Source organism: Malania oleifera, chromosome 4 (genome assembly GCF_029873635.1).
Source record: "Malania oleifera isolate guangnan ecotype guangnan chromosome 4, ASM2987363v1, whole genome shotgun sequence".
In the NCBI taxonomy this organism is placed as follows: Eukaryota; Viridiplantae; Streptophyta; class Magnoliopsida; order Santalales; family Ximeniaceae; genus Malania; species Malania oleifera.
Window position 1 is genome coordinate 120,459,454 of NC_080420.1, and position 18,812 is coordinate 120,478,265.

The 18,812-nt window shown below is 36.6% G+C and overlaps 1 protein-coding gene across 1 annotated transcript; it reads right to left on the reverse strand.

Annotated features, from left to right (window-relative positions):
* Positions 1–1,449: 1,449 nt before the first annotated feature.
* On the reverse strand, positions 1,450–3,589 carry LOC131154360 (pentatricopeptide repeat-containing protein At1g09820). The gene has a single exon (XM_058107074.1). It carries the CDS (start codon positions 3,530–3,532, stop codon positions 1,757–1,759), a length of 1,776 nt encoding a protein of 591 aa, XP_057963057.1. The 5' UTR covers positions 3,533–3,589; the 3' UTR covers positions 1,450–1,756.
* Between the last annotated feature and the right edge of the window lie 15,223 nt (positions 3,590–18,812).

Sequence of the window (18,812 nt, forward strand, 5' to 3'; positions counted from 1 at the left end):
TTATAGGGAGGACAAAAGGGATCACTTGTTAGTTGGGAGGCAGTTAGGAGACCAAAACCAGACAGGGTGACTAGGGCTCAATATTATTGTTTCTAAGAATATCTCCTTAATAGGCAAATCGGAGACCAAAACCAGAGGGGGAGACTAGGGCTCGATACTATGGTTTCTAAGACTCTCCTTAATAGGCAAAATCGTTGGGAAGATTAACCTTAAAGAGTCTTGACTCTTTATGGCATAAGGTAATCAAGGGGAAGGAAATAGATGGGATACTAGGGAGAAGTAGCATTGTTACTCATGCAAGCCCCTGGAAATTTGTTTCACAAGTTTCGGGTTATTTTTTTCCCCTCATTCCTATCACTATACACATTGGTGATAAGGTTCATTTTTGGGATGATATTTGGGTTGGTGAGACTTTGTTGGAATTGTTGGTGCCTCAACTGTATGTTCTTCCATCCATAAAACATCGATTTCTGAATTCTATTCTATCCTAACTGGAGGACAGAAGCTAGGCTTTGGATTGGGGACTCTTTGATGTATTTTTCTTCAAAGTCATTTTTCATTCATCATACAAAATCTTTAAACCCCAACTCATTCCTTCGGATAAAGTTGTCAAGAAGGCTGAAGTCCCTTCCAAGATTCAAGCTTCATTTGGACTTCGGTTCTCAATAGGATTAACACAAATGGCTTGCTTCAAACTAGGAGGCCACACAAGGCTCTCAAGCCACATGCATGCATGATGTGTCATGACGAGAACGAGACTAATTGTCATTATTATTGCATTGTGGGTGGCAAGGCTTTTGTGGAACAACATGCTTTTCTGCTTTGGTGAGTTTTGCTACCTAGTGGACAACTTTGGCTTGGAAGAGAGCTAGAATTTTTAAAGACCAGAAGATTCTTCCAAATTTGATGTGGGAAAAAGCTAATCTTTTGGCTTCCTTTTGGGGTCATTCTTTTGGGATTTTGAGGGTCTTCACCGTCCAATATCCATAAGGATTGGAAGGCAGTGTTGACGTAAATCTTTTGCATTATTGACTTCTTCTGTTTTTGTCCTTGTGGAGAACGCCTTATCCTCCTTCTATTCAATTGTTCTTGTTCTTGCCTTAAATAAATTTTTTTGTCATCCAAAATTTTTTTATTTTATTTTGGTGAATTTTTTATCTTTCTGTATGTATATCCCTATTTCTACTAATAACATTTTTTTTCTTTTTCTACAATAATAACTGAAATCAATGGACAGATAACCAAGAAAGCGTAAACTTGGGAAATATGAAATGAATTACCAGAATTGCATGTCAATTAAAACCTTGGTACTAAAATTCTTCACCTCTTTGAAGAGAAACTATCAAAACGGAAGAATAATAAAAGTAAATTAAAAGTTGCACTTCAATCGAAAAACAAGGGAACTCATACATTATTCTGAAATCAGCAGACATTTTTATGCACCTTATATGAAAAAGAAACATTTACGATTCAAAATCAATAGTTATACTTTGTCCTTCCTCTCCAACTATTATACAGTTTGATTTCTCTTCTAGACAACATAAATAATTCATATTTCATGTCATGTTAAATTTTACATGTTGTATTTACAAGTTCAAAAATGCACCTGAATCAGATGAGGACGGTAAACTCCAGGAGCTGTCTCAAACTGCTATACTATGGAATGCATTGTCATATATGGAATCGATGAAGTTCATAACCCGCAATGACATATAAATATTGGTCAATCAACAATTCATTTTTTCCATTCACAGTGTTAAGCACTAAAAGATCCATAATACAGATGCCCATCAATATCTGGAACAAAACCCATCTCCATCATTTCCTCCCTAACTATATCATAGGTTGTTCGATTTGGAATCAAACCCTTCTCTAACATCTCATTCAAAAGCCCATTTGCTTCTTCTAGCTTGCCCTTCTTACAGAAACCCTTAATCAAGATATTGTAAGTCACAACATTTGCTCGTTTCCCTTCTTTTACCATCCGTGCCCTCAAATTCAAAGCCGCCCTGAGGTTTCCTTCCCTACAGTAGCCATCAATCAAAGTATTGTAGGTCACATGAGTCGGGTTCAAACCTATATCAAGCATTTCATCCAAAAGTTCAACTGCTTTTCTTGACTCTCCTGCCCTGCACTTAGCATCTATCAGTATGTTATATGTTACAACATTGGCCTTCAAACCCTCAGTTTCAATTTCATTGAATAGCTTCCTAGCCTCCTTCACGTTCTCCTCTCTATAGAAACCAGCAATTAGGCAATTATAGGTTGAAACAGAGGGGAAAATCCCTCGTTCCAACATGAGACTACGTATAGCAATTGCTTCATCCATTCTCCCAGCCTTACAATAGGCATCAATCAAAGTATTAAAGGTTATAGCAGTAGGAGACAACCCTTGTTTTGCAGTATCATCCAACAACTCTCTAGCTTCCTTCAGCATATTCTTCTTGGAGAATCCATTAATAAGGGCATTACAAGTAACAATGTCTGGCTTCAAACCCAAATCCAACATTTCATCACGCAAGCCAATAGCATCATCAAGCTTTCCATCACCACATAAACCATTGATCAAAGAATTATAAGTGACCACATTCGGCTTCATATCCTGCCCTTGCATCTCCTTAAACACTTTCATAGCAGCCGAAACATTCTCGTCCTTGCAAAACGCATCAATCAAAATGTTATAAGTAGTCTCATTGGGGAAAATTTTCTTCGACACCATTTCCTTTACAAGAGCATCAGCCTTATACATTTTTCCCGCCCCACCCATCTTGCAATACCCATCAATAAGTGTATTATACGTTATTACAGATGGCCAAAACCCCCACGCCTTCATGTCCTCAACTATATCCCCTGCTCTGAGCAACTTCCCAGCCTTACACAACCCATTAATCACAATATTAAAAGTAATTAAATTCAACTCAATCCTCCTCCTCATCATCTCCTTATACATGAATTCCAAAACCCCAGTTCTTCTCTCCTTAACCAAAGCACTCAACAATGGATTACAAGACACCACAGATAACTTCAACCCATAATCCCCCGCTCGATCAAACGCTTCAATTGCCAAATCAATCTTCAAATTCTTAACGTACGCCAATACCAAGATATCAACAATGATCGAATTCGCGCAAAATCGATCGCTACAGACCGAAAGCATATGAAAAATGGAAGAAACCGAGTGGGATTCATTCTTAACAAAAGAATCCAAACAAGCCCTGATTTTTCTATACCTTTTTGTGTTAGCTAACATGTGCAAGAGTCTACAATACGACTCAAGATTGTGCGAAGATCTATACTCTATCTGGGACCATTTGAAGTACCTGAGAATCACATCTGGGTCGGCCTCTGAGTCGAATAGAAGTTGGAGAACCGTAGTGGGGCTTGAGGGCTTGAGAAGTGGTTTGAGCTTGGACCAATGCTGCTTTGATATGAGGTCGGAAACAGTGGCTTCGTCGAACGGAAGTGAGGCATCTGAGGAAGAGAAGAACCTCGTGAGGCGCTGAGGTTGAAGACGACAGCGCAGGGAAGGCATCTCCCTTGTGCTGCTGAAAGTGGATGAACAAATAATAATAATAATAATAATAATAATAATAATAATAATAATTCTTGATAATTGTATTTGTAGGGTGTAAAAATGAGATAATTATTGTATATGAATATAATAATTTGTGAGAAATAATACTGATGATTATTGTATATAAATATAATAATTTGTGAGAAATAATACTGATAATTGTTGTATATAAATATAATAATACTTTTGAAAAAAAGTTTACAAGAAAAGTCACAATGGAAAATATGAATTTACCCTCTAAAACTTTACTCTATGAAAATAATTTTTTTTTTAATTTAAAAAAATAGAATGCTCCAAGTGCAAGTAATAAGAGAAGATTTGGTGAAGTCTGCGGTTCAAACCTGCCTCCTGCAGTGCACATCCGCGATTCACCTCCTACGTATTGGCTAAGGGCACTGCTAGCGTAGGCATGAGATTAGTCTAACGTGTAAGCCCAAGACACTGGGCATATCCCAAAAAAAAAAATAAGAGAAATTTGGTACGTAACGTGCTACTAATCTAACAATTAAGTAAACATTTAAAGTATTTTTGATCATCAAATAATTTAATTTGTTTTGATAGTTCATTTTTTTTGTGAACAACAAGAATGCCATTGATACCCGAGGGGAAAATGCTTAGGATTATGCTTCTATGACCATCACAGATTCATGTGAGAACATAAGAGGAGAAGAGGGATTATGCATCTCATGCACCTACCTTTCAATGCTGCCAGTCTCTTGATGGTCCCAAGCTCCTGACCTATAGCATTACTCTTCCCTTAAGTGGCTCCCTTGTTGATAGCACCAATAATGAATTTTAGATCACCTTCAAATACCCCAACCCCATTTAAAGTTGATTGCTAATAAGACGGCCAAGTTGGCTATAAAAGCCTCTTTAGTAGTTGCCAAACTTAAGTGAAATGAAGAAATGGCTACCTCAATAGTTTTGAAAAGACTTCTTAGTCCTAGTTTTTTTTTTGGTAAAAAAGGGCGGTACCTCCATTTATTTATTAATAAACTCTCACTTTTTGCGGAAGAATACCATAGTTACAAGTTAAAACTAACCAATCAAATTAGGATAAATAAAATTAAACATAACTAATAAAAGAGATAAAAATATAAAAACAACTAAAAATAAAACGAAATACACCAAACGAAATTTTAGAGATAAACTAACGACGAACGGAAACAAGACCCCACCTATCCATCCGAAGGATACCTTTCAGATAACGTGGTAGAATGTGTTGTTCTTTATAGATTACATTTTTTCTCATTTCTTTTTCTTTAACAAGAAAATCAGCCTCACTATTGACGTCCCTATATTGATATATCACCATAACATTCACTCATTCTAACTCTGCCACGAGCTTCTCCCAAAATTCCCAAAGATACCACAAAGCCTTTGCGAATATCTCATTGAACCTAAAGCATCTAAGGATGTTGAACACAAAACTTCATTCCACTTGGTAATAGGCCTTAGCCATATCAACCTTCAAAGGCATGAGTCCTCCTTTCCCCTTTTTTTCCTTTATAACATGGAAAACCTCCCTTATAATATGGAATATGTCTGACATAAGAATGGAACTATCTATTATATTCACGTAAGGGTTTCATTTTATTTGCTAGAATTTTCACCATCACCGTATAACAAACATTATGTGGGTATGCATCGATCAATTAAAGTTGCCTCCATTATGTTGAAAGATTCCATGAAATGTTGCCCGTGAAATGATGTCATTTGATTGAGAACCATGAAATATTCTACATTACAAGCATCTCGAGATTGAATTTTGCAAGAATGCAAGGTGCCCGTAAAACATGATTCTCAAAACACTTCTCTTAAACCAACAAGGAATCAAAGCAAAAAAAAAAAAAAAAATTGAAGCATTCTAAGGAGAGAGCCTTGATTAATTATAGGTATGGAGGCACCTTCTCTAACCTAGGTGTAAACTTGGTGCCGTCAAATTTTAAAGGTGAGATGGGCAAAATTGCTAGCAAATGGACCATGGACTGCTATGACCATCTGCTCGTATGATCCAAATGGTTTCTCCACTGGGTGCTGAAGTAATTGAATTTTGATGAAGCACCTCTCTAGATCCATGTATATGGACTCCCACCAAGCTTGATTAGTGAAGCTAATGGGAGAAGATTGGGCATATGGCTGGAAAACTCTTGCTAGCTCATGGACATTAAAAGTAAAAAGATAGAAGGGAAAAGGTCTATGTGATTTTGGGCTTTGCAGGCAGCCCTTCACATGGTCTTTTCCAACTAATAGGTTATATAGGACCAGCCTCTCCATGTGTTCCTACTCAAATTACCTAAATATGAGATGCATGGTAGGCGAGTCCCACTCTTATTAGCTACCAACCTTGAAATGAGTTATAGACTTGCTGCCATGTGTCTTGTGTAGACTAGTCCTTTATAATTTTTTCTCGTCACTCCTCCCAAGATTCAAACTCATACCTTTAACATGAGTCTCAATTTTTAACCTTTAAGAATACCCCTCCAACAATCAAATTGGTTTTAAAAATAGAGGCATAGGAAACATAGCATTGGGAGCCTATTTCCCAAGGTTAATAACCATTTGCTTTTTAATGATGTGAAGTGATAATAACAATTTACTAAAATACTATTATATTTTACATATATGGCACATTTTTATTACAAAGTATGTATTCTATAGGGGTATCGGGCTCAATTCTAATGAGGTAATCCGATTTGGCTTATTAGCCTCACGGTTTTGTTCTATAAAATATGTCTCACATAATCAGATCACAACCCATCCTTATAAGCCCAAGATCTCCCTACTACATATTTGATGTCAAACCATGACATGCTCTCATGTCCAACCTCTAAATCTAATGCTCCTGTCAAATCTTTTAACACCCTCACCGAAGTGTTGTCCCCTAAATGATAATATCCTAAGAGTGACTTTAATACCAAATATAACGGTCTGGGGCTCAACTTTTGGTGAGGTATTGTCTACTTTGACCCATTGACCTCACAACTTTATCCTATAAAAGACATCTCATATAATTGAAACTCAAACCATCCTTACGAACCCAAAATATCCTCAGAACATATCCAATCTAGAACCGTGAATAATTGAAATATATATTGTAACGACCCAAAAAAAAAAATAATGGTTTTTAAATAATGAAGAGGTAGGGAAATGGAAACAGATATAGAAGGAGGCAGTAGGCTTCGTCGACAACATTGCACTTTTGATGTAATAACCCGAAAGTAATACACAGGGCCTCGTCGACAAACACAGGGAGTTCGTCGACGACGCATAAGGGGACCTCGTCGACGAAGCCACGCCTCGTCGACGAGAAGTTACCGAGAAGGGTTTTTGGGTAGTCTAAAATTCATCGACGAAGGAGGAAGTTCGTTGACAAAATTATTAAAGGATTTGTCGATGAGGTGATGTGTCTCGTCGACGAATCCGATTTTATAAATAGTGAAAACCCGTATTTTTGATGAAAAATTGGCGCAAGAAACCTCCTTTTTCAGTTTTTACGCCTCTCTCCCCTTCTCTCTTCGATTCCGGGTCCGTTTTGCTTCGGATCGACGATCTGAAGCCACCACGACGCTCTTGGCGAAGTTCTTTACAAGTCTGCTGAAACTGATCGTTGGTAGAGTTGGTTTGGATTTCGTCTCAATCTCAGGGTAAGACATTTTATTTGGTATTTGCCTTTCCCTCAGTTATAAGAAATACAATACACGAAAAAATACTGATGTTTTGTTTTGGGGGATGTGATTTTCAAGGTGTTAAGTGGAGAACCCTGCGGGTATAAGGCTAAAGTACAGTAGGGACTTTTCAGAGATAAGGTAAGGAAAATATGCTATGCTAGGAATTTTTATAATGTTATAAGAGATTTTACACATATGTATATACCAGCTTATTACCCAGTTTTACAGAATATGAGTTTTAAATGCTTGTATGGCCTGAGTAGATATTTATATGATGAAAAATTTATATAGTTTTTATAGTATATCATACTATACTGATTACACAAATATTAGCAGTATATTACAGATATTTATCCAGAACAGTATATTACAGTTTTACTTAGATCAGTATGTTATAGTTTTATACAGATCAGTATATCACAAATAATTATCCAGAATAGTATATTACAGTTTTACTCAGATCAGTATATTACAGTTTTATTTAGAATAGTATACACAGTGTTTATAGTATGTCATGTTTCCTATTACCATAACATACAGAGTATACAGACAGAGTATATAGACAGAGTATACAGACAGATATACAGAGATAGCATCAAGATGCTATAGATACAGCATACAGAGATTACAGTATTTACAGTACAAAAGATAGCGTACGTTATGGTAATTTTAGAAACATGATGAAAACAGTAAAAGAGTATATATGTGTGTGTGTGTGTGTATATATATATATATATATATATATATATATATATATATATAGTATAAGATCCCTAAGGAATGATTACAGACAGATACAGATAAAGAATACAGAGCACGGTACCGTTGCTATATACAGTTAGAGTGTAACCACATATCTCAAATAGTATGTGGATACCGTCAATCGTGCTCAGAGAGTATGCAGCTCCCCAGTTCGCTGGGTTGAGGGGGCTGGTTTTACGAGGTAGTAGTCAGTCCCGAGCCTAGGAGTGGATGCAGTTTGGCCGAGCTGAGGTAGTGTAGAGTATAGTGACTTATCTAGAGGTCCGACCAGATTAAATCCCGCCTACGGGCTGCACAACCCTGTCAAAAGGGATCAAATCATGACATATAGAGTTCCAGGGATAAAGCACAGTTATGTATATGTATACAGTTTTACAATATTTGATGTGTAACTACCTGCTTAATTTCCATGTTATTTTTTTATATATATATACTATGACATTCTACATGCTCTAATACCATATTAGGGAAAACTCAATCATTAACCTAAGCAACGAGAAGCATAAATCAAATAAACATATCCATATATAATTATATACAATACCAGAGTGCTAACAGGTTTCCCATAATTTACATATATCATTGTTCCCAAAATATCCTCAACTGGTGAGGGTTATACAAAAACATTCCCAAAAAAATACTCACTCTCTACTGACAGAGCACTACTGAAGCCCTCTATCTGCGAGTCTGGTCCACTCGCCTACCTGGATCACCTGAAAAATGATTCAACACTAGGATGAGCCAACGCTCAGTAAGACAAAATATGTTATCACTAGTGTGTGGCAAATGAGCTACAATATTATGAAAATATGTTTTCATATAATCATGTATAACTAAATATAAAAATACAGTTTAGGTAATAAAATCCACCACCCTTTCCACGTTGCTTAACGTAACAATAGCGTAGGTTACTATCCAACATACTTCTAGCGTACATACGTATGTTCCCTGTTTTGTAAATCTGTATATACATAATAGTAACTGAAAACTTTCCCTGTGGATAACTGTGTGTCATGATTTAACCCCTCATGACAGGATTGTGCGGCTCGTAGGCGGGATCTACACTGGCTAGTCGACCAGGGTAAATCACTATACTCCATCGGTCTAATCTACCCGCCTCAACCCATATCTGATGGGGAGCCTGTCCACGTCAAGGGCCTAGGTGATCGACCTACTACCACTTATTATCTAAATAGATGGTTACACTCATAACATAACATAATATATGTAGCAATGGTATCGTGCTCTGTAACTGCGTAGTCCAGCAAGGTCTGATATTATATAATATATCTCTATATACCACTATCTAATTTACCATGATTCTGAAATAACTGTAATAACCATGATGTTGCATAAGTTGTAAATGTAATTCATACGTCATAATATTGAAAACTGTATAATTATAACACTAATAACTACATAGTCATAGTATTGAAATTTGTATAATCATGGTACTGAGATTCGTATAATCATGGTACTGAAATTCATATAATCATGGTACTGAAATTCATAAAATCATGATACTAAAATTCATAAAACATATCTCCGTACTATATTCATATTCTCAAGACACACCATACTTTAATACATAATTTCATAATTTAATAAACTGTATAATATTTTGAAATTTCCTAACATAATATATTTCCCTTACCTGACTACTTAAAAGCCTTTATGGTTTACTAACCTAACACCCGCAGGGCCTCGTACATAACACCTTGAAAACAATATTTTCCAAAATAGAATATCAGTATTTCTTCGCCTACATCATTTCCTATAACTATCATAAGGCCAAAAATGGACTAAAAGGTCTTACCCTGAATTTGGGATGAAATCCAACTTCGTTTCACCAACGATCCGCTCCAGCAGACTTGCTGAAAACTTCGCCAAGAGTGTCGTGGTGGCTTCGGATCGTCGATCCGGGGCCTAGAGGGGCCGAAATCGAAGAGAGAAGTGAGAGGAACCATAGGAGAGAGAGAGAGAGCACTGAAATTTGTGATAAAAATTCGAGTTTTTCCTATTTATAGGGTCAGATTCGTCGACGAGACACGTCACCTCGTCGACGAGTCCTTCATTAAATTCGTCGACGAACCTTACCCTTCATCGACAAAATTTAGAGCAGCCCAATCCTTAGCTCGATATTTTCTCGTCAACAAGATCCGGAAGACCTTCATCGACGAAAACCTGTATTGGTCGACAAAGCCTGGCAATTTTCTTGAAATTATTATATTTTCCAAAATGCAATGTTGTCGACGAATACGAAGCCTACTATCTCCTTCTGTTACTAATTCCATTTCTCTCCCTCTTTATTATTTAAATACTATTATTCTTCGGGTCACTACATGATGAGTATCGTATAATATTAGCAGTATGAAAAGTAGAAAATACGGATGATACAGTTATATTTTAAATTGTGAAAAGAAAATATGCTTTACAGATTTACTATTGTATTATAGTTTTGTTGTTATTTAAACAATATTCCTAACTTAGTTGCCACACACTAGTAATAGCATATTTCCACTTATTGAGCGTCGACTAACCCCATGACTTTAACATTTTTCAAGTGAGCCAGCTGGGCGAGCAGATCAGGCTCGCGGATAGAGAGTATATTGGTTACCCTGGTTTAGAGGGTAAGTTTGTGCAGGATTTTGTATTTTGGGACAGATATTTTGGAGAGAGAGATGTATTATATAGTTATGGTTTAGAAATATAGATTGCTGGTATTGTATGATGTGTATGGATGTATGGATTACGTTTCCGCTGCATAGGTATGATTTTATATTCAGATTTACCCCGATGCCTTCCGAGGCTCGAGTTTCATAACAAGGGGTATCAGAGTAGTTCATATATATATATATATATATAATAGATCAATATACTTATGTGCTTGAGTATGTTTATGTGCATATGATTGAATCAAAATTTGATTCCAATGGATTCCAGGCTAGGAGGTTAATTGGAATATAAGTTGGATAAAAGAGACAAAAATAGGAATTGAAATGGGATTGTAGAAACTTATGTTAGGACCCTGTGAGCAACTAGAAAAATTGGGATACCAGAAATTTACGTGGTTCGGTCAAGATTAACTTACGTCCACGGAGCACACCACAATTCACTAAAAAATCGCCGAAAAAATACAACTCTCTCAGCTTCTCTCTTCCTCACAGTCTCTTCTTCCTCTCTTTTCTTCTCTATGCTTTCATCTCTCCACAGCTCCTCTATTTATAGGTAGCTTGGAATCAATTATAATAATTTACAGCAAATCAAAAATGAGAGGTTACATTCATCAAGATAAATGACATAGCTTCCAAACGCGACACAGCTTGGAAAACGTGTCTCCAGCTCGGCTCACGTGTCTCTAGCTCCAGCACAACAATCTCCCACTTAGAGACGGAGATGCCTCCTCAACCAGTATCATGAATAAATGATGTGCTCAAAATATGTCTTCAGGCATGAAGATCAACTGAAGTTGAACACAACTTCAACTTCTTTGTAGTCACCACCTTAATTAACATATCTGTCGGATTTCTTCTACCTTGGATTTTTTCAAGTGTCAACACGTCGTCCTCTATTAGAGATCTGACGAAGTGATAACGCAATCCAATATGTTTAGTTCTGGAATGAAATGTAGGGTTCTTTGCCAAATATATTGCACTTTAACTATCACTGTACAAAACATTCCTCTCCTACTTTAATCCAAGCTCTATTAACAAACCTTGAAGCCAAATCATCTCTTTACTGGTTTCTATCACTGCTACATACTCAGCTTTTGTAGTGGATAAAACAATAATCTTCTGTATCTATGACATCCAATTGATAGTTGTTGTGCCAACAGTGAAAATATACCCAGTGGTGCTTCTATGATGATCAATTTCACTTGCAAAATCAGCATCTACAAATCCTTGGATTTTCAAATCGCTTTTGCCAAAACATAGGCACTTATCAATAGTGCCACATAGATATCTTAAAATCCACTTCACTGCTTCTCAGTGTGTCTTCCCTGGATTTGACATATATCTACTGACAACTCTCATTGCTTGGTCAATATCTGGTCTAGTACCAACCATAGCATACATTAGACTTCCAACGGCTGAGGCATATGGTACCTTAGCCATGAAGTCTTTTTCTTCATCTGTCTGGGGAGACTGATCCTTAAAGATACAAAAGTGACTTGTCAATGGTGTATTTACAGCTTTGGCACTGCTCATGTTAAACCTCTGTAAAACACGGCAGATGTACTTTGACTTAGATAACCGCAACGTTCCTTGTTACTTATCTCTAGAGATCCGCATGCCAAGAATCTGCTTTGCAGGACCTATCTTTCATATCAAATTCCTCTGACAATTGCTGCTTTAATTTTATGATCTCTTCTATATCTGATCCTACAATTAGCATATCATCAACATATAACAGTAGGATAATATAGCTAATACGATACCTCTTAAAGTAGCAACAGTGGTCAGCATTGCACTTCTGAAAATTGTTCCTCTGCATACAGCTGTCAAATTTCTTGTACCACTGCCTAGGAGCTTGTTTGAGACCATACAAACTCTTCTTCAATTTACATACAAGATTCTTTTTACCTTTTACTGAGAAACCTTTTGGATGTTGCATATAAATTTCCTCATCAAGATCACCGTGAAAAAATTCCGTCTTTACATCCAACTGTTCAAGATGTGAACCCTCTGAGGCAACAATACTCAAAACAGATCAGATGGTTGTCAAATTTACAACTAGTGTAAAAATATCAGTGTAGTCAATTCCTTCCTTTTGTTCAAAACCTTTGACTACTAACCGAGCTTTATACCTCTTGGATCCATCATGCTCTTCTTTGATCCTATACACCCATTTGTTGTGAAGAGTCTTCTTACCATTGGGCAACTTAGCTAGTTCCCATGTTTTGTTGGAGTTAAGAGACTTCATCTCGTCTTTCATTATAAGCTCTCAATTACTCGAATCTCCTACATGACATGCTTCAACATAGCATTCAGGTTCTCCTCCATCTGTAAGAAGTAAATGATTCACATACCTCCTGTTTGGTACATGTTGCCGAGAAGTTTTCCTAAACTCTGGTGCTGGAGTAGGAGGTGGTGGTGCAACAATCTGCTCCACAGATTCCTCTACCTAAGGATTCTCCGTATTCTGCTAAGGATTCTCAATGTTCCACTGACGTGTCCTTGCACCTTCAAAAACATCATCCACATCTACAAAGGTTGTTTCAGGCTCTGTTGTGTGTCTATCTTTGTACATCACCTTTTCATCAAAAATTACATCTCTGCTTCTGATCACCCTTTTGTTTTCATCATCCTAAACGCAATATCCATATTCATCTCCATCATAACCGATGAAAGTACATTTCTAGGATTTTGGATCCAGCTTATTCCTGACATGATCATTGATACGTAGATATGTAACACAACCAAAAACTTTCAAATGCGAAAGTCTTACCTCTTTATTGCTCCACTCTTCTTTTGGTAGACTATAGTTCAATGGTTCTGATGGACTCCTATTAATCAAATAAGTTGTTGTGTTGACTACTTCTGCCTAAAACATCTTTGGCAAGCCTGACTACATACGCATGCTTCTGGCTTTTTCTATCAACGTTCTATTCACACGCTCGGCTACGCCGTTGTGTTGAGGCGTACCTGGCACAATTCTTTCCATTTAGATACCATGCTCATAGTAGAATTTCTTGAACTCGGTATCAACATACTCACCATCGTTATCTGTTCTTAACTTCTTGATTTTCAAACCAGTTTCGTTTTCTACCATTACTTTCCAAATTTTAAAAGCATCAAAAACATCAGATTTATATTTCAGGAAGTAAACTCATACCTTCCGTAAATGATTATCGATAAATGTGACGAAGTAATGCTTCCCACCTGTGGACGAAATGGTTGTTGGTCCTCATACATCTGAATGGACTAGCTCAAGTCTCTCCTTCATTGGGGTACTAATGTTTGTCTAGAAACTGACTCTCTTCTATTTTCCAAATATGCAATCCTCACATGTGTCAATCTTTACCGACTGTAAATCACTTAACTTACCCTTTAAGTGTGTCACCCTGAGTCCCTTCTCACTCAAGTGTCCAAGTCGTTGACGTCATATGTTGTTATCATAATTTTCTGTAGCAACTGTAATAGACATGCATGCATTAGGAGTTACATAAAGAGTACCACTTTTCTTACCTCGTGCAATTGTCAATGCACCCTTCGAAATCTTTCATTCTTCACCAATGAAAATTGTGTTATATCCTTCATCTGTCAGTTGACGGACTGAGATCAAATTCTTCCTTAAGTCTGGAATATATCTGACATCTCTTAGTTTCCATATTGACCCATTATATTGATCTTCACTGTCCCCTTTCTGGCAATGTCACAGGGTTGATCATTACCAAGATATACTTTACCGAAATTATTTGATGTATACTCCTATAGGCAATCTATGCTGTAAGTGGCATGGAATGAAGCTCCAAAGTCTAACAACCAAGACTCTTTTTTGCTCTCCAAAGTGCAGATCAACATATCATCATTTTCTGAAGCAACATTTCCTTCTGTCTTTGCTCTCGTCTCATATTCTTTCTTCATACTTTTACACTGGTTTTTGTAATGACCAGTTTTTCCACAGTTCCAGCACTCAATAATTTTTGTGCCCTGGGAACCTATGTCCTGAAAACCTGTGAGATTTCTAGATTTAGACCGCCTGGGCCATGATCTGCTGCGGTTGTTTGATCGTCCGTACCTGTTTCCTCTACCTCAACTTTCCATATTCAAGGCTAAACTCGAAGTGGAACCATGGTTTGACTGCATTTTGATTTCTTCTGTTAAAATCATACTGATGACCTCATCGTATACAAGCTTTGATTTCCCTGCGGAACTACTGATTGCAGTAACAACATGATTCCAACTTTCGGGCAACTGACTGAGAATCAGTAGGGCACGAATTCCACTATCAAATGTAATCCCGACTGAGGCGAGTTGATCCAAAAACTCGTTGAAATTATTCAAATGCTTGCTAAAACTTTCACCTGCAAACATGGTCATAGTAAATAATCTTTTCATAAGATATACCTTGTTAGCGGTTGACGGCTACTATTACATATTAGAAAGCGCATCCATCAGAGACTTGGTGGATGATATATGCTTGATATTGAATGCTATAGACTTTGACAACGTCATTCTGATGGCTCCGAGAGCTTTTCGATCAAGCAACTCCCACTCATCCTCATTCATAGATGCTGGCTTACCCTTCAATGGTAGGTGCAACTCCTTCCCAAACAAATATTCTTCAATCTGCATCTTTCAGAAATCAAAATTGTTGTCGTTGAACATTTCGATCTTTGAGCTATTTTCGTTCGACATCTCGATTTGTTGATCTAAAGATGGAATTAGCTCAAATGGATAGCACCGTTGGATCCGAAATGATTGAAAACCTTAGAAATGGTTCAAGTCGTTCGAAAAACGAACCCAAAATGACTCTAAAAAGCTCAGTCAAAGATCAAGTCAAACCTTGTCAAACTTGGCCAATGATGCTGACGTAGTCGTGCTGATGTGGTGCTGGCGTGGCTCTATGGGGTCCACCTGCTTACGTGGCGCGGCGGCTGACGTGGCACGCGTGGCTGGCAGGTCATTGGAGTGTGACGAGGCAAACTACACCGGCAAAGCGCATGTTGGCGCGTGTGATTCTGTCTGAACTCCTTTCGAGCTCCGGTTTGCACCGTTGGCTTCTTCTCGATGAGGTGAACGTGATGGTGACCTCAAAATTCAATTTCGAGCCACCGGATAGAGCTCTGATTTCGGTGAACAACTTCAATCTAGCCTTTCTGCCCCAACTAGGCTCTCATACCACTTGTTAGGAACCCTGTGAGCAACCAGAAAAATTGGGACACCAGAAATTTACGTGGTTCGGTCAAGATCGACCTACATCCATGGAGCACACCACAATTCACTAAAAAATCGCTGAAAAAATACAACTCTCTTAACTTCTCTCTTCCCCACACTCTCTTCTTCCTCTTTTTCCTTCTCTGTGCTTTCATCTCTCCACAACTCCCGTATTTATAGGTAGCTTAGAATCAATTACAATAAATTACATTAAATCAAAAATGAGAGGTTACATTCATCAAGATAAATGGCACAGCTTGCAAAACGCGTCTCCAGCTCAGCGTCTCCAGCTCGGCTCTCGCGTCTCCAGCTTCAGCACAACAATTTAATCCAATTCCATAATTAAACCTTAACTTAAACCTCTTTTTCTTAATTTTTTTTAGAAGAAAGCAAAAGAAATATATTAAATTATATTTGTAAATCAAGATTAAGTCCTCCTAAATCTCTTAACTCCTACAATTCAATTTTTTAACATCTTCCCTAATAATAATACAATAAGATCACTTTTTAGGTTCAAATACTCTTAAGAATATATTTGTTCCTACTCCTCCTCCACGTATGGTACACATTGGCAGCAAGAATGGGGCTTATCAGCCTTTGCATTTCCCATTCTTCATAGGTGAAGGAAAGTTCTGATTGCTAGTAGCTTCCCAATAGACTTCCTGAGAAAACACATATTGAAAGAATATACGGTTTCTAGTTTACAATTCTGACTTACAAAAAACTATATGTAAGTTAATATTAATTTTCTATTTTGACAAAAAGCTTGTTTAGGGATTTAGTGCATGAACTAAATAATTTTGTGCCTTAGAGTTGTCCCTAGCCATGTCTCAACAAGCACTGACCAACTTTAGAGTGTTAGAAGCGTAAACTATCCACACTTCTTGTTTAACTGCAATAAGATTGAAATTAATAGCATCTTGAATGGCCTGAATGGGATTTGAAGAATTATACAATTGACTTTTGCATCCAAGGGTAAAGAGAACTCATTGTAAACATGAATCCCAAATCTCTCATATGAGAAAGTGTCCAAGGATAGGGAATCATTTTCAATTCTAAAGTGACTTGAATTTGAATTATATTTTTTGACCTAGAAAATGTTATGCTATATGACCAAATAGTAAGAATAAAGAAAGTCAAATTACTCAAAACAATGACGCGGTTCTAAAAACAGTACATTGAGTGAGCAATGCGTTAGCATTCTGAATATTTTAATAATGAAGCTTGATAAGTCAAGTACTCTAGTAGTATGGCATTGATACTTTCCTAATTATGTTGCATTTGTGCACAAGTTGTGTGTCGATCGCTAACCTCTAAGCATATATGTCACCACTGATAAATATTTTATAAAATTTTGTAAAATATCAAGTAGCAAAAAAAAAGTGCCTTTTTTTTTATTGTTTCATATGATATTCTTATTAGATTTGGGCTAGACAATGAGAGGCGGTGCATCTCACTTCTCACACCCCTTCCTGTTCTTTCCTAGAATTCGGATTTAAGATCTTTAACATAACAGTCTCAAATTTTAATTATTGATGTGCCCTCTAGAATACAAAAGTATAGTGCCTCTTAAAAATTTACAAAACCCGAACTAAATCCAAATACGAACCTTCTAATTTTGATTTTTTAAAAGCATAACTTTTACTTTCTTTTACCAAATCTACATCTAATCTTTCTCTTTATGACATATCATATAAATCTCACATTTCCGCAAACCCTTACCAAATCAAAGTTTCCAAACCAAAACACAAAATAAAACAAAATCATGATAGAAGAAAATTTTCCTTTCAAATTCACAAAAGGGTTGGATAGTGATCTCCCACTGATGAATCCAATGATTAAGTGATGGAGACATAATGGAATGAAGAAGAAAAATATAAATATAGGGTCCTCTCCCCACTCAAGAAAATCTTTGAAAATGGAAATAAGATATTACATATATAAATGCATATGCTAATGTTGACCATATGCCTTTGGGGCATTACTGCATTTGTTCATTCTATGCTTTCCATTATCTGCAAATGGAATGAAAATGATCTCTTGGGAAATAGTTTTCTACCAATAATTGGAAGTTTTCATTGAAATGGCAACAAAGTCAAGCAAATGTTGACTATAAGCAACACATTGAAGGGTGATTCCCCCATTGTCAAACTTGGAAATTTTTTTTTTTCATATATCCTATGCCTACGGATAGAAGATTTTGGTGTCTCTTATTAGGAAATTGCAAAGACATTGACTGCAAATTCCCCATACAAATGCCTAGCTCCAAGAAAGCATGTAAAAAACATTACCATTTTGTCAAAATATTTAATTATGGGAGAATTTTTTTTTTTAAAAAAAACACATGATCACAACGGATCTAATTGGATAAGATAAGGCAAACTAATGACTTATTCACTCCATGATGGATTTTGTTGACTGAGAACCTTAAAAATATTGATGGTACGTTTGCAAACATTAAATGGACATTATAAATTTGAAATTGCATAAATAGAAAAGGTTATCGTTGTTGAAAGGACATTTTTGTCCTCGAAACGCATAACTTTTTGGTCAAGACAATATAGAAAAAGGATAACAATTTTTAACGTGGTGTATGAATTCATGTCATGATGCATTTTGTTGGTGAAAGGATTTGTTCGTTCCATATATGATGAAAGTGAGGTGGACTAGTGGAGTTTACGTTTATGTTTCGACTCAAATAATAAAATAAAACTGCAGACATTTTCTCAAAATGTATACTCTTTTTGCCAATTCAAAAAAGGAAAATAAAATAATATGTAAATTTTTAAAAACAATATATGATCACCTATAATCTCTTAATTACGGAAGATAATGAGACTAAAGCTATTTACAAAGAAGATAAATGCTAATTCTTTTTTTTATTACATAGAAATTTCAACCACCAATGAGCCCTTCAGACCTCCT